A 16526-nucleotide genomic window follows, 5' to 3' on the forward strand; every position below is an offset into this window, starting at 1 on the left:
ATTTTAGAAAAATAAAAAAATTGAGCATCAGGACTAACAGTGTGAACTTAGCTTAATACACTGTCAACCGAGGTTGGAATCTTCACCCTCAAATAGTCAATGACTTATTGAGCATAAAAACAATAAACGTGAGTTGGTGACATCACATTAACTTTGGCTGTAAATGTTGACACGCTGTACATTTTACACCCTTCATATGAACACTCACGCTAAAACAAAATGTGTCATAAATCTTATATCTGACAGGACTTGATGTTTTATAAAACCTGAGCAGCAACCAAGGATGGCCGTAAGATCTTCCCAAAACGTAGTGGTTTTGGTCATTTCAACTGTTATATAGTTATGTCATAACTTGACACTAGAGTAGTACAGTGTTAAAAAAAAATTAGTAATCAATTGCATTATAATCCTGTGAACTTACATTAACAGCTAATAATGTGACAGTACATAAACAGGGCTGCATTTCTTGGAAATATATTTTTGCAGCTTTTGTACAGTTTGCACACTAAAAATATGTATAGTGGATGTTTTAAGCATTATATGCATTCATAAAGTATATGTACTACGCAGCACGTAAAGCTAGGGTCAGCGATTTTCCAGAGGTTTTCCCAAGTCCCCTTTTGAATAACTGCTCATGAGCAAGACCGTCTTACATCACTATTCCGCTCCTGAGGGGGCTTGTATGAAAAAAATCTCTCAAATCCACTCTGGTCTTATTTCTTTCTACTGAATCCTTCCTTTTCTTCTCATAAACATGAATGTGATTCGCTTCTTGTGACTCTTAGCCATGTTCAAAGTATACAACGATAGCAGCAGAACTACTTTGAATGGCTAACCGGTAAGCTAGCCGCTAACCTAGCCGCTAAGCTAACCGGATACATAAATAATACAAGTGCGCACGCACAACCAGCAAGCGGAAACTCAGAAGGAACGAGCACACATACTGGTGTTACGTGGGACAATCTATAGTTAAGGTTTTTTTTCCCGAAACTTGAGGGACAGAGGGAGGTGAGTATAATGTCTATGGGTGAGAGCAGGAACAAAACTCCCTTTGGACCAAACGGCCATGTATTCATAGGCCTGTTTGAGTTTCTACTGGCCTATGAGTACATAACGCATTTACTACTTTCAGGATGGAAGGGCAATTTTACCCAGTAACAAAAAGTGTTTCTGAACAGGATTACCAACTATTGCTTTAATTTAGTTCAATAAATAAAAAAGTACTTTTAAATGATTTTCATAGTTTGATCATGAAGTGGAAAGTGCTTGAACCCATAGAATGAAAAGTGGTTATGTGACCTATATGTGTTTGCTCAGTGTTACCCAGCCCAATACGTCATTGCTCAAAAATCATATAAAATTATCGGCAAGTTATTGTGTTACTGGTTTTATTACATTTAAAATGATCGAAATTAAAATGTTCATAGCCTTATTTAATATTACTTAAAATAGACCCCAACCTCTTTTAATCTTGCTCAATATAGGTAATTTATGAGGGTTGTTACATGTCTTACTGTACAGGAGGCCAGAGGTGAATTTCTTTTTCAACCTCTGTACAAATATTGTCTAAATGCAGGAGAATAAACAAACCTGAATTTCTTGTTAAGGATTTTGCCAAATATAAATATTTTAAGAAGATTTCTTAACAGAGCTAGTTTCTCTCTAGAGTGACAGTTCGGTTGACTGATGTCAGAGAGGGTTACAAGAACTGACAATAGACGTCCAAAATAATTGTAAACAAGGAGGCCTGACAATCAAGTTGAGTTTGACAGTGACTTGAGTGTTTGGCTTTTTGAGCAAACATTTGGCTCTGACAATCCAGAAGCCATGATGGGTGCTTCAGAGATTGAAAAATGGTACAAATCCATTTAAACTCTGTTTCAAAGTTTTTCACGTCATTGATTTTCACGGTTCCTTGTCACTTCTAAATGTCATATTCCCCTACTTTCGCCTCAGTGAAGTGCCACACCAGTGTGGCGGTCATACAGATGACACAATTCCACTGTTATATACAATAAACACAACAAATTGCATAAAAAGAGGGAAGACATTGCTTTGTGATGTGTTGGATTGAATGTAGTTGTGTGCATTAATGTTTTAGTTGTCAGAAGAACCTCAATCTTTCTGTTTGCATTTTGGCTCTCAGTTCTGTTTGTATTTTTATTACCTTCAAGTTGTGTATTTTTTGCCATCAAGTCTTTTCTATATTAGTCATTTCTTCGTGATTCTCAGTTCCTTCTTGGGCTCTCTTGTCTGTGCAATTTGGTTTAGACTCAGTTTTTGAGTAATTAGATCTGCTTGTGTCCGCTTCAGTTCCCTCTGTGTTAATTTCTCAGTTTTCCAAGTAACTTTCCCTCACTTCTCTGCTTAGATTCTCTCTGAGATGCTCAGCACCCCCCTGATTGTATTCACCCTGTTTCCATTCCCCTAATCACACCTCACCAGCATTTAAGCTCCCTGGTTTTCTTGGTTCCCTGCTGGATCCTTCAGTTGTTCTTGCCTTTCTTCCATGCCCTCACTGTCTTGGTGTCAGTTCTAAAAGCTCATTTATTTCCTTCATTAAATCATTCCCACCAGAATGTCCCTGACATCGTCTTATCAGCATTTGGGTCCATCGCGACCACAAATTGTGACAGTATTAGTTGATGCAGTTACAGATTCTGGTAAGATATATACATGCTGCTTGAATCTAATTTCAGCTTCGTTCTCTTCATTGATCAATCTCGTACTTTATTCTTGGCTTGGATTTTTTTCAAGAATCACTGATACACACCCAAATTGTCGTACTATGAGAACAGTAGTCGTACTTAGTAATTCTCTGTTGTGTGGTCTAATAGCTACTATGACTTCTTCAAAGGTGAATAGTGCAAGCTTTCAAGTTAAATATGATTTATTTTCTTTCCCATACATGCCCTTACAGTTTCCCAACATGTAAAATGAGTTACTCTCTATTTTCCGCAGTTGCCTCTGTAGGCTGGATTGGTCAGTTCATGAGAGTGAATGAGGTTGTAGTCTCTGGGCGTGGGTGTGACACGCTGCACACTCTGGTTCATCTGGCCTAGTCTCTGCTGTAATTGATGTATAAGTGAGAGAACACTAACTTCAATATATACAGCATTCTTACTGAAGACCTGTGCAGTTGCAGGGGCAGACGTTTTTTTTTTCCTCTCCTATGCACGTGCACAACACTGGTGTCATTTCACCTTGATGCCAGAGGGGGGCAGACATCTGTAAAAATCCTGGAACTTACACTATGCTCCTTTAAGTACTTGCTCAGAATGTTGAAGTTGCTTTGTTGTAATCAACATAATCAATGAAAGACTAAAAACTCAAACAGACTGTGCCATTTCTTTTTTTGCATAGGTTGAGACAAGATGCTACTTGAAAAGAAAATTTGGTTCGTTTTTTCATTTAATACTTCTATTTCTCATTAAGTTTAATAAAATTATACATACAAAAAAGAAAAAGCCCTTAGTTCCAGCTCTGGTGAGGGTTATGAATAAAAAAAATCCTTCATTTAACCAGCCGGTTAACAGACAATACACGCTCACGTTATATTAAATCAGGGCCTTAATGAGCGCTAAAAAGTGTCACTGAAAACACCCAATCTGACCTTTAGTGGAATTTACCCCATCTAATTAACATGGAGACACTCTGCTCTTTTCATTTCAGCTGATGTGTATTCATGAGCGTGTCTGTGCGTTGGGGAAAAAGACGACGAGGACGTACATCTACAGAAAAGCCTAATTCCCAGCATGGTGATGAGTGCAAACATATAAAATCCAGTTGACACATCTCCGGCTGAGGAGAGGGAAATTTAATAAATGACGAGGAGGCCTCTGTGTGTACAGTCAACTAGCCTGACAAGTGTTTGATTTCCCTCAAGGAGGATTTTTTCCCCCCGCAGCAGAGCACACACAAAAATTCCAATCATGTTGTCTGGGACCCTCAGGTGCTGCGCTCAATGTCGGCATTGTTTATTTCAACTTGAAAAAGAGGGGCTGAGAAAGGATAAATAAAAAAGCCGTGATATTCATCCTGCCACAACTTTACATCTGCATCTTCTGTTGCAATGGGTAAATGTATTCAGGTGAGCTTGGGCAGGTATAAACTAAGGAAACCTGGCCAGGAAGTGGATGTGCTGAGGCAAAAAGGGGGAAATCTAATGCACAAACACTGAAAAAAAAAGAAATGAGCTGAGACAGAGAAATATTGATGCTGGCACTCCATCCTCTGAGTGCTGCTGTGCTCAATAAACCAACCAGAGGAGAGTCAGAGGTTTTGGAACAGTTGAAGCTCAATCCCGTGGAAAAACAAAAGGTTTTCCATCAGCAGGAAACAGAGGGAAAGAAAAAAGTTAAGTTGACATAAAACTGACTTAACTTGCTTCATGTTAGCCTCTGCTGTTGGGTGATGAAATCTGTCAGCCCAAATAAAAGAGAGAAGGGGACGTCTGAGGTAAGAGCAGGAGTTTTTTTTTCTTCCTCTTAGTTTCTGTGTTGGAAACCTCCTATTTTTTGATATCCTACTCTTTCTTACTTTCTACACTAATAATGACCAATTAACCATTTCAAAAAGCTAACTCGGGGCTGGAGAAAATCTTAAAAAATCCCCCCTGATCACTTGCTGGCTGTTACTTAATTTTGATTTGATCAGATCAAAGATAAGAAAGTCTATGAGCCGCAAAAAAAAAAAAAAAAGAACAAAAAATAAAAATAAAATAAAATCCCTCTAAATTCTGACGGACGGATAAAATCCCACTAAATTCTGTCTTATCCATAAATAATATCTTTCAGTCAAGTCTTTTACAACATTCCTAGTGCAGGAGGATTTCTCTTCTGCACAAACAACTTTTCTCTGATTGTCTTTCTCTCGTTACTTCTTACAAACCCACTTTCCACAGACTGATATTCATACTGTACATTTTCAGCGTGACGCTTCTGCTTCGGTTTGCACACGTGCAAGAATGTAATTTTAAACCTGCTTACATGAAAAATATTTATGTGTGGAATTAAACTGCAGAACTCCATGGTCAGCTCCATGAGCTTAACAACAAACCCACCATTCTTGAAATAGGATGTGACGTCTGGCAACATCCCTGTTCTGGTGTAGATCCTCTGTCATCCAGGACATGATAGTCGTAATATTTCAAAAAGGCTCCTTTACAACTGAAAAGGCCTTTTTCACGACAGTTGAAATGTCTTTAAGAAACAAGGGAAGCAGTCCAGTTGCCTTCCACTGTAGCAATTAGAATTCAAATTGGTTAAGGAGAAGGAAAAGTGGACTGAATGCATTGCTTCCAGATATCCAAAGCTGAAGTGTCCTACTGGTGACATATTATGGTGTTTTAATGAAAACTACTGTATGCATGTGTCCTGAAGCTTCTGCAATAGATTAATTGATTGACTGATTTTACTAAGCTATCCTATGTGTTTAGTGGATGCATTTCACAGGACATTTTGTGCCAGCTTTGCCCACCAACTATCTACAGTAATTTTCTATGATTTACTCAGTCTGCTGTAAGCGTTCACAAGCAGGAGGCCCTTAACACATGTAAATGCTCAATAAACTGATATACACTGGTTTAAACACATAGATGCAAAATATTTTGCTAATAGGTACGCAATGGAGGTGAGGAAGAGATGACCTGGCAACAGGTGGGTGCAAAATGGTATCTATGGATAGGCATTGTGATGAACTTACCTGGAGCTATAAGATACTTGTCTAAGGTTGGGACTGTGCACGTCCTGTGCTGCAGGGCACAATCATGATCATGGTGAATCTGTGTTGTACTGTGTTGTACTGTTTGTTTTAATAGAGGATACAATGCCATAGGAAAATAATGCTGTATGTGTCTGGGTGCTGCGGTGACGTATGGCCGACGCAGCTCGGCCTCTTTCTCTCCTTCTCTCGTAGGTGGCTACTGATGAGCGAGGAGGTGCCGAACGCAGGTGCTCGGCATTTCGTGGCTGCGGGGACGGCTTAAAAGGAGACGGCTGTCAGCACTTCAGCACCAGAGTGTTAACCTTTCTCGGTATGAGCTCAAACGGCCAGCGTCTCCTGACGACTAAGAGTTCTCCCTTGTACCCTAGGTTGCTTGCTCCGAATGTCTCTGGAGATCCCAGCAATCTGCCGGATCAGAGCCAACTGACAGCCGTCCGTTTTTGCTCAGCACCCACTAACTCTCCCTCTCTCTGTTCTTAGAGCGATCCTACGTTTCCTCCGCTCTCTGACGCTCCATCGAGGCCCACGCCCGTCATTGGCATCTGTTTCTAAATAAAATTGTGAACCTGCCAGATCTGTCTCATCAGTGTGTCCTACATGTGGGTCAAAAAACTTAGCATCATGACAGTATCCTTGCCACCAATTTGACTCAACAATTGGATCAGCAGATAAGGCAGCCTACCACAGGTTTGTTATGAAGCTAAAGGCGGAAAATTCAACTGAAGAAACTCTTGCTTACTTCCATCCAATCGGAGGCTGGTCCGCCTCAGACGCAGCCAATCCGCTTCGAGCCACACCTCCTCGAAGAAAAACGGTCCGGCAGAAGACCGCCATGTTGAGCCTGGTTCTGCCAGAGGTTTCTTCCCAAAGGGGAGTTTTTTCTCTCCACAGTCGCTTAATGCTTGCTCATCATGGACAGTTCATGCAAACTTTGTTTATCCAAGTTGACATTTAACTCAAGCAAGTACCTTGCAAACATGCCTCTACGGATTAACCAACTTCATCTATCTAAACTCCACCACCAGTTTCAGGCCTGGGGGGAAATATCCCTATTCTCATACATCTGCTTATCTACATTAATGTAATTATGTATTATCAATACATTCTTCTAATTGCCTTTCCTCTCTTTGTGAGTTTTTCAGATTGAATTGGCCGTGTTAAACACTGTACATGTGTACTGCTGCTACATAATTACTACAACTGTGTGTCAAATTCCAGGGCAATGATTAAAAAAAAAGACTCACACGCTGCTTGATACTCAAACTGAAACTCACAGAATGACTTACTTTACTATCAGTTCTGCTAATAATTTACTGACCCTTTCACAGCATTGAAATTTCTCTGCCAGACAGTAAGACTTTCCTTAAATATAATAAATAAACCGACATATCCAGTCTAGAAGCAGCAGAACACTGTGATCCCACACCTTGACTCCAACATGTACACACTATTCAGAATGGAGGGCATCAACAGTGACTCACACAGTTCAGAGACCTGACAGCGATTGATGCTTCACCAAATATTACAAATTTCCTCACATTTAGACCCAGGCAAAACAAATTTTCCATTGTGTACACACTATAACAGTGTAACATCCGCTTAAGGAAATGCCTACACAATGTTTTTATGCTGTTATGTTGCTATATATTAGGGCTCGAGATTACATTTCTCAAGATGAAAAGGTTTGAGATAACAAAAATCAAATAAGAAATATTCTCGTATCAAACAACCTTGTAGTGAATGTTGTTTTTTGTTGTTGTTGTTGGCAAAAGCAAATGATTGCTCAATTAATACCAACGGCTTTAGTCAAATGACTGCCTCGGTTAAACTCTGACTGCACAGCAGATGTGCTGGACTGAATTGTCTGGTGGAGCTGTTCCCCATTTCCCCGTCCAGCACTGCAGGTTAAATATCAGCTCTCCATCCTCTGACTGTTTCCGGTCCGGAAACAGTCTCCCGCCGCCCAAATAAACACACAGGCACAACAGCAGAGCTAAGAAACAGTGGGAGGATATGGATTTCTGTGGATGACCGTGTGTGAGTGGATGGGAAGCTCTATAATTGATTTTCAACGATGTAGTTGTCACCCGGAGCAGCTCCGAAAGCAAAGCCCAGACAGAACAACGTTGTGCCATTTCAGAGCATCTTAGAGTCTGTGCCAACAAGAGATACAAATATTTGGAATACAAAGTCGATAGACGCGTCAACTTGATCCTAAGAAACACAAAAAGGCACAGACAAAAACAAACTCGATGCACTGCACGCCTGTTTGACTTCTCTCTGGCAGATGTTCAACTGGGCTCCACGTCAGACATAAAATGCCATGCTGAGTGTATGCGCAGAATATTTGCCTTGAGTTTGTATTATTATTCATCAAAAATAATGAGTGTGGGTTTAGATTTCTCTGAAGAAATAAAGCAACTATGAGTGAGATCAGTGGGCTGGAAATGCATTGAATGTCGGATTTTAATGTTATAATTACTGTGGTAAAAGTAATGACAGTAATGCTTTGAACCTCAGCTTTCTGGGGAAACAACATTTGAACAATTTACTAAAAGTAGGATTTGAATAAATTTCTAAAAAAATAGTCAAATAAAAAATACAGCTAAAAATAACTAATTCCAGGTTGTACAGTACAGTTCATCTATCTTTTTTACACACCTAAATGTTCAGATCCTTTACCAAATTTCATTATTAGACAAAGATGCAAAAATGCAGTTTTAATAATTTACTGTGATTAATCGCCAATTCTATTAGTCACACCAACACCCTGTTGTCTGCCTGACCTGTAGAATCAAGACACCACTTCAATATAAACTGTCTGACAACATGAAGGGGGCTAAAAAATCTCAAAAAGCAACATTTTATTCCCCAAAATTTAAGGAAATCTAAAAGTAGATGAGAAACAAAGTCTCTCAGCCAGGAAAGGGTTACAAAGCAATTTCTAAGGCTTCACTACTCCAGTGAAACCACAGTTAGGGCCAGTATTTACATATGAAGAGAACCCCGAAGAAACGCCTACAGGAGCGCACCAAATATTCATCCAGGAGGTCACAGAACGGAGAATGTCCTGACTTTAGTCTGTGACCTTAAGATGAAAGCATACTTGTGTTATGCAGAATGATGTTGATCTGAATCACTCAAGCAATTCCACAAAACCAAGGTTTCAGAGCGACCCCAGTCTAAGTCCAAACTTTAATCTGACTGAGGTACTATGGTAGAGCATTAAACCGGCCATTAATGCTTGAAAACCCTCTGTTATGGCTAAAACAAAACCTTGCTGCAAAGACAATTGGGATCTAATTCCTCTAAAGCAATATAAAGTACAATTACTTTAGATAACTTTTTTCTGTTAATAAATGAACTAATCTTTAGAAATCTGCATTTTGTATTTACTCAGATAATTGTAGTCTAATGTAAAAATGTGTTTGATCATCTGAAACATTGAGGGAGAAAAAGCAATAACCCGAGAAATCTGTTAATTCTTAAAAAAAAATTTTTTTTGACAGCACTGTACATTTCTGACTGTAACAGGATTTGAATGACAATTTACTACATTATATTATGGTATCTACAGTTATTTAATCTTTAAAGTTCTGGGAAAAATATGCTGAAACATGGATATCAAATCCACCCATAATATCTACAGCACACTATACTTGTAGTCTCAAGGGAAGTTTAACGTGTTGTCTGTCCAAACTTAGGTTGTCATGGTCCTACTATCTCCACAATATTATAACAGGAAACATTAAATGCATATTTATAATATCACACAAAAAAAGACCCCGCTACAGTTCCAACTAAACTCTGAGGGAGCTAAAGATTAGTGTGAAGGCAGAAGGGCCTTCCCTCAAAGACCTCGTGACTGTTGTGGAGAAAATAATGTGAACACCCAAGGAAACAAGCAAAACGTTGGTCAGCAATTATAGGAAGGGTTTGATTGCTGCATTACTAAAATAGTTTTTTCATTTGATTATTGAGAATGGTGTTCATCTTTTTTAACATGCCATATTTTGTTAAAATGTAGATAAAACAGACAACAAATTAATTTCATTCAGGCGTGTTGAAGCAGGGAAACTAAAACATTCAGGACACCGACCCTCACGGACCGAAATAGCTCCCCCGAGTTACAGCAAGACATTTTTCTAAATGACAGCATGCAACAAACTCTAGTGAAGATTACCCATGCAGCTACAAAGTAATGACTCTAGAAAAAAATATGAGGGAGATGAATGTGAATGAATGTGAATACAGCAACTAATTTTGCATGCCATCAATATTGCATCTGGAGAGTCGGGATTTCTACTCTACTTTCCACTCAGATGTGTTATTAATACAGTAGTAGAGACAGTAAGAGAAGTAGCAGACAACCAAATCGTAATGCAGATGCCAAAATTAGCAAAAAAGACAGCAACAGCTATTCATAATATGTATCCACCTTACACATTGGACTTCCTTCCACAGCCAGGAAACTTTAACTTGCATATACTCTACGTATCATATATAAATGCAAACAGTGCAAAAAGCATTCAACCTTCTGTTTTTACACACATCTTGTTGTGATGCATTGCTTTTGACACTAGGTGGCACTAGTAATAATTCCAGTTGCCTCCATCTGCCGTGAAGCAGCAAGGAAGAGCGCTTTACAGCAAAGCACAAAATAATCGATTAGCTGCCAGATAAAAAAAAAAAAAAAAAAAAAAAAAAAAACTCAGAGCACTTTGAACTCAAATATCAAAAGTTCAATGGCCAAAGAAAACACTGCTGTGTGCAGCAGTTATAAAGTCCTGCTAAGGTAACCTGTAGCTTACTCTACAGGACAGAAAAGAGATTGACAGATAATTAAGATGATAACTTGATAATGATTGCTTTTATTGAAAGCTTTTCTTAAAGTTTGATGGAATTTGCTGAGCTTCAGTTTGTAACATGCAATATTTACCACATTAACCAACAGACAGGAGAAACTGTGCTGAGATTTGATAAACTGTCACTGACCCTTGACTCAAGGTGAGGTGTCAGAAACTTTTCATGACTTATTCAACCCAAAGGTCTGCAGTGAAATAGTCCCAAAGAGCTGCACAGTGCAACATAAATTCACCTTAATCCTTTCTCTTAGACGTTGACACGTTCACCATCGTGTTGTAATGGCTTGTTTGCTGTTAGTGCACAATTTTTCAGAAAAAAATAAGAAAATATTAGTCATATGTGGAGCTGTAGTTAGCTATAATGAGCAGGACTGTATGAGAAAATTGCTAAATAATGATACACTTTAAATGCTTTATTGGCTTTTCCTGTCATTTTTTCTGTGCTCTCTCTCTCTCTCTGTGTCTGTGTGTATCTGTGTGTGTGTGTGTGTGTGTGTGTGTGTGTGTGTGTGTGTGTGTGTGTGTGTGTGTGTGTGTGTGTGTGTGTGTGTGTGTGGTTAGGGTGGAAGTGTATTTTAGTAGAAACTGGTGATTGTGAATAGTTTTTTTTCTTGAATCGCAAACCTACCATTACGCTGTTAGCAATTCTTGTTTTTACTTTCCTAAAATCAGTTTCTGAATTACTGTTTACAACATTAAGCATCATTACAATGTAGAATCTTCTATTTGTTTATCACACTGATTCTTTGTTATTCTATGGAGCCCCTAAAGGGACATTGAAGGGAAATAAAAAAAGAAAAACTTTCTCCTGTGCACCAGATACTTATTCATGTGCACTAGATACTTTTGGTATCAGGAAGTAATTTATTTTTTTTATTTCCCTTAAATACCTGTTTAGGGGCTCCGTACTATTCAAACTTCTTTAGAAGATGAAGGTGTTTCACCAAAAAGTTCAGCGCTCCCTATGAATGTATCTATTTTTTCTCCTTATGGTTCAGATTAAAATTATGATGACTAATTTAATTCCCTTATTTGTCTTCTTCACAGCATCCATGGCATACTCAGAATGCAAATATAAGAAAGTGTTTTTCATGGACCTCTGTTTGCTGTTTTTCTCATGGTGTTCTTCTTCTACACTAAGCAAAGCACCTCTCCTGAGTATTTCCTGGTCTAGGAGCAGAAGCCATGCTGATAACCTTTTCCTCTGTGAACGCAAGTGGAAACAACAGAGGAGAAAGTAAGATGGACGTTCTCAACAGAATCTTCAGAAAAAAATATTTTTTTTCCTCCTTTAGACCAGCCAGGACACAGAGCCCCAGCAGGGAGGCTAGAGGTATATATATAAAAAAGATAAATTATGAATAGATCTAATCCAGGACTATAAAAACAAAGCTGCTGGGAGATGAAGGTCAGTGAAATTCCTGTTTTACTAATGAGAAAAAAAGACCAAATGTTTTGTATATATGTCATTTAAAAAGAAAAACAAATTTTTTACCCTCCAAAACAATATCATTATCTTGAGTTCACTTTTTCTGCGTATCTGCCAAATACAGTCCAGAGGTTCTATTTTGCACTTGCCAAAAAGTATTCAAAGCCCGTGAACCTGTCTGGATTGTACAAGATAGACCAAAACAAACTAGTGCATAACTGTGAAGTGGAAGGGAAACGCATCTTTCAAGTGCTTCGTGTGTTTGTATTAAACCTCTAAATAAAAGTACACAAAAGTCACCAAGTTAGTAACTGGAGTTCTGTGTGGAATTTCATTTCAGTATAAAAGCAGCTGTTCTGTCCTCAGAAGTTAGTTGGGAAACATAAGTGAACAAACAGCTCCGTGAATTCCAAGGAAGGAAGCAGACAGGTCAGGGAGAAAGTGGTGGAGGAGTTTAAATCCACAGCTCTCATCAGAGAGTCTCTTGATATGAGCATCCAAAGACAATTCGCAGTTAGCCACAAGCTGCATGTCTGTAGAGAACACAGCACACGTGTGGTAGGACCTGCTCTGGTCAGATGAAACCTAAATAGATGCTTTTGGTCTAAATGCTGCGTGGTGTGCGGCATAAAGTTAACACTGACCGTCACAACGAACACACCATTCAACGCTGATGCTGGCGGCTTCATGTTGCGGTGATACTTTTCTTCAGTGTTGACAGGGAAGATTGACAGATAGTTACAATGAAACTGTTTAGAGCAAAGCATGTCCATGCATTGGGATGGCCCAGTCAAAGCCCAGATGAAGATCCGGCTGCAAGATATATGGCAACACTTGAAAACTGCAGTTGTTGGATGGCTTGCATTTAACCCAGCTGTGCTAGCAGACGTACAGATGTTGAATAGCTGGCTGAGACCTTTCAATTGTAGTTCTAATTACAGCAAAGGGTGGCTCTCTGTGGTATTGAACCAGAGGGGCTTCATACAAAATGATTTTGAATTAGAAAAAAATACAATAAAGCATCATGTAGCATTTTATCTGCCATCTCACAATTATGCACCGCTTTGTGTTGGGCTACCACATGGAATGCCACCCCAAAAACCTGAAGTTAATGTGACAAAATGTGGATTTTTTTTCTTGAAGACACTGCAGTAATGCTTTTTCAACCGAGCACAAACATTGGCTTGTTAAATTAAACTTCATCATCATGAAGGTCATGTCAAAGGCAGGAAGAGGTTCAGCCAGCGTGGTCTGAGGTCGCTCTGATTTAAGGTAGGCTGCACACATACTTCTCTGTCTTTGAGCTTCATGGCCAGCACTAGCTGGTTCCTGTGGTGGGCCAGTGCTTCTCTGTAGTTGCTTTTAGAGAACAACGCCGAGCCAAGGTTCCCGTGAGCCCGACATTCACCAGACTGGTCGCCTGTGAGGGGAACGTACAGTACGTTAGTCGCTGCAGCAGGCGTCGTAACCTGTCCCGTGCCATCATCCTTTTCCCTACCTAGAGTCTTCGTCACCTCCAGGTCCTGCTGCATGTAGGCCATGCTTTTCTCTACGTCTCCAAGATTCCAGTACGCCGAGCTCAGAGCGGAGAAGACGGATCCGCGGAGCTTTAAGGAGCAAGTGCCGATCTTCAGTCCCGCCTCCAGCACGACCACCGAGGCGCCGTGGTAACCGTGCGTCAGCAGCTCCTGGCCGATGACGGACACCACCACGAAGGGGCTCTTGTCCAGCTTCATCTTCTGCAGCTGCTGGTAGGTGGGCTCAAGCGTGTCTACCAGGGGTGAGACACAAACACACAAACAGAACAACAGCATTCATAGGGGGATTTCTTTACTCGTCTGGATTTTGCCATCTGAGGACAAAGGAAACGTCCCATTGCACAAGCAGAAGTGACTGTTGGTTTTGTTTACCTGCTATAAATTTGCCAGCAGAGATTTCTCTGGGCTTCAGTGTACAACTCTGCCTAAAATGCCCGAGGAAACTTAACTCATCACAACAGCTCCAACTCTGAAGCATGTGTTGTAAATGTGACTTCTCGCATGATTTAATACATTTCATTCCTTTGATGAAGAAAAGCCTTTCAACGTGACATCAGATGGAGCCGAAATAACAAATGCCCTACAGATAATCTTCCTGAGAATGTCAAAACAAGATGTGTTTATGATAAGGTGCAGATATCGTTATTTTATCCCCTTTAAGGTGTAAAGGTAGAACTTCTCCATATGCTTTCATCCGGGTTTACTCTGTGAGAAACCGCTTGTTTACATGGAAGAAGGTTGGTTAGGAAAATTCATGCCGAGCATCGTGGTTAATGGTAATAAAGTAAATACCCAATATAAACAGAAAGAAGGGCAACACTGGATGTTAGATAACTGGGTACCACTTTACAATAAGGCTCCCCTTACAGGCTAATACATAGTTTATAGATATGTCAATAATTAATCTGTGAATGCTTTATAACTCATTCATGAGTGTTTATTATGCATTAATTAAGGACAAGCAAGAGACAAAACTGGCTGGTTTGTGCTTAAAAGATCATAATTTAGTCTGAAATGTGTAATATAAGCAAATCTAGATTAAATATTGAACAGATTCTGGTCAGTATTTGGCAAGAAACTGGTCAGTTTTGCCTGTTGCTCGCCCTTAACTAATGCATAATGAACACTCATGAATGAGTTATAAAGTGTTTAAAGAATCATCATCATCATCATCATCATCATCATCATCATCATCATCATCATCATCATCATCATCATCATCATCATCATCAACTTGATTTATAAAGCGTTTGAACAACAGCCACAGCTGAGACAAAGTTCTGAACATCAAAAGCAATAAAAGGACACTAACATTAATAGGATGTCTATAAACTGTTTATAAGCCATCTATAAGAGGAGCCTTATTGTAGTGCAGTACTGATAACTGTATTCAGTAAAAGCCACACTAGGTTCCTAGATGGTTATGTTGTTGTTCCTTCAAATATCTTTGTACAGTCCACAAAAATTGTACAGTCCGCAAATCCATGTCAGGAAGCTGCCCGTTATGTTACACTGTCATGGTTAAAATGTCGTTTTTTTCTCAGGATAAACTAATGAGGAGGCTACCATGAGAGGAGGTGGGTCAACTTGTAAGAAATGTCTACATTTTATTGTTTGTAGGAATGTAACATCATTCAGACTTTCTGGACAGTGGTATGTGTTGCCATCAGCATGTGCCAGTCGATCCACTAATATGCTCTTCTAATGCTGGCAAGCAAAACTATCATGATGAAGTGGGTGAGCCCCCCTCCTTCCGTATGGAAGTCAATGCTCCTGGACGTTCTTGTTTTCTTGTTTTGATAAAACTAGGGTATCATATTGACAGAAGGATGGATATACGCATTTCTGCAAAAATGGAAAAAAAAAACACTGGAGGTTTTGGGACTGAACTTTGACTTGGACTGTTCTGGGCATGATTGCAGAGATAGGTGGATCCATGCTGAGTGAAACTAGCTCCTACTTACCTCCTTTGTATACATGTATCTAATGCTGCTTATGTTTGTGTTTTTTTTCCCTTTCTGTCTTTGCCATGTGAACCAACTATGTTTGTACATATGTTTACATCTTTATTAAGTATCTTAAGAAAATAAATGTCTACATTTTAAAGAAGCACTTTAATAACCCTTTAAAAAAGACACTGAGGAGCTTGAGAAGGAGTACGTTCTTCGCTGCTGTCGTTCTGCAGCCCCCTCCTCTAACGGTGAAGTCCACTGGCTTTCACTGTGGTCCCACCTGTTACTCTGCCTGCTGCTCACTCGACCGTTGCAACTCCAGCAACACACGGAGGATCGCTTGCTTTGAAGATTACAGGGGATGAAGTTCTGAGGACGGTCTGCCACTGGGTGGCTGAACAACCTCCCCATCGCGTGTCACATCTGCAGTAGCCCCTCTTCTGTAGGATTCGGTTTCAAGTCATTTGTCATGGCTGCTGCTAGAGATCACACTAGAGTCTCGTCAACATCTGAGAGGGAGCCCCCCTTAACCTCCGCCTTTTATGTTCAAGCTTTCTGATTAAACTTAGAAGTGCTGGCTTTTTCCTTTTTTTGCCTCGCTGAAAATGTTTAACAAAGCATAAAAAGCAGCACTCATGGTCCGTTGACATGGGCAAATTCAACAAACCCATCACAATGTGATTTGGGAGAGAGGAAGGAGCTCAAGGCACAAAAATAAAGGCAGTGAATTTCAGCATTAAACTAAAACCAGCGATTCAGTACACTACACTTTTATATAATCACTCCGAACCTTAGGGAGGAGTGTAACTGTAACAAACCTTAAACGGATTTCGCTACAGTAGGTTTCTCCTCTTTGGAGAATGAGGAAAGGAGAGACGAGCTCCGGTTTGCTATCTGTGATGTAAAGACTTAACTTGTGATTATAAAAACGCAGTAACACTCTGAAACGACGCAAAAATAACATCAAACCTAGAGCCACAGATTAAATTTCAATTAAATTTTTCAATTCAATTTTATT

General features: G+C 39.6%; 1 protein-coding gene across 3 annotated transcripts in view; it reads right to left on the bottom strand.

Annotated features, from left to right (window-relative positions):
- The window catches only part of ttc28 (tetratricopeptide repeat domain 28), a 188962-nt gene that overhangs the window by 56163 nt on the left and 116273 nt on the right, over window positions 1-16526 (bottom strand). For all 3 annotated transcript variants that reach the window (XM_036140650.1, XM_036140649.1, XM_021310378.2), the window contains 2 exons: window positions 13517-13789; window positions 13308-13438 (listed from right to left, as the gene is read on the bottom strand). In XM_036140650.1, the coding sequence (XP_035996543.1) occupies window positions 13308-13438; window positions 13517-13789 (404 nt within the window). The remainder of the gene's footprint in view (window positions 1-13307; window positions 13439-13516; window positions 13790-16526) is intronic.

The sequence above is a fragment of the Fundulus heteroclitus genome, chromosome 8, assembly GCF_011125445.2.
Source record: "Fundulus heteroclitus isolate FHET01 chromosome 8, MU-UCD_Fhet_4.1, whole genome shotgun sequence".
Classification (NCBI taxonomy): Eukaryota; Metazoa; Chordata; class Actinopteri; order Cyprinodontiformes; family Fundulidae; genus Fundulus; species Fundulus heteroclitus.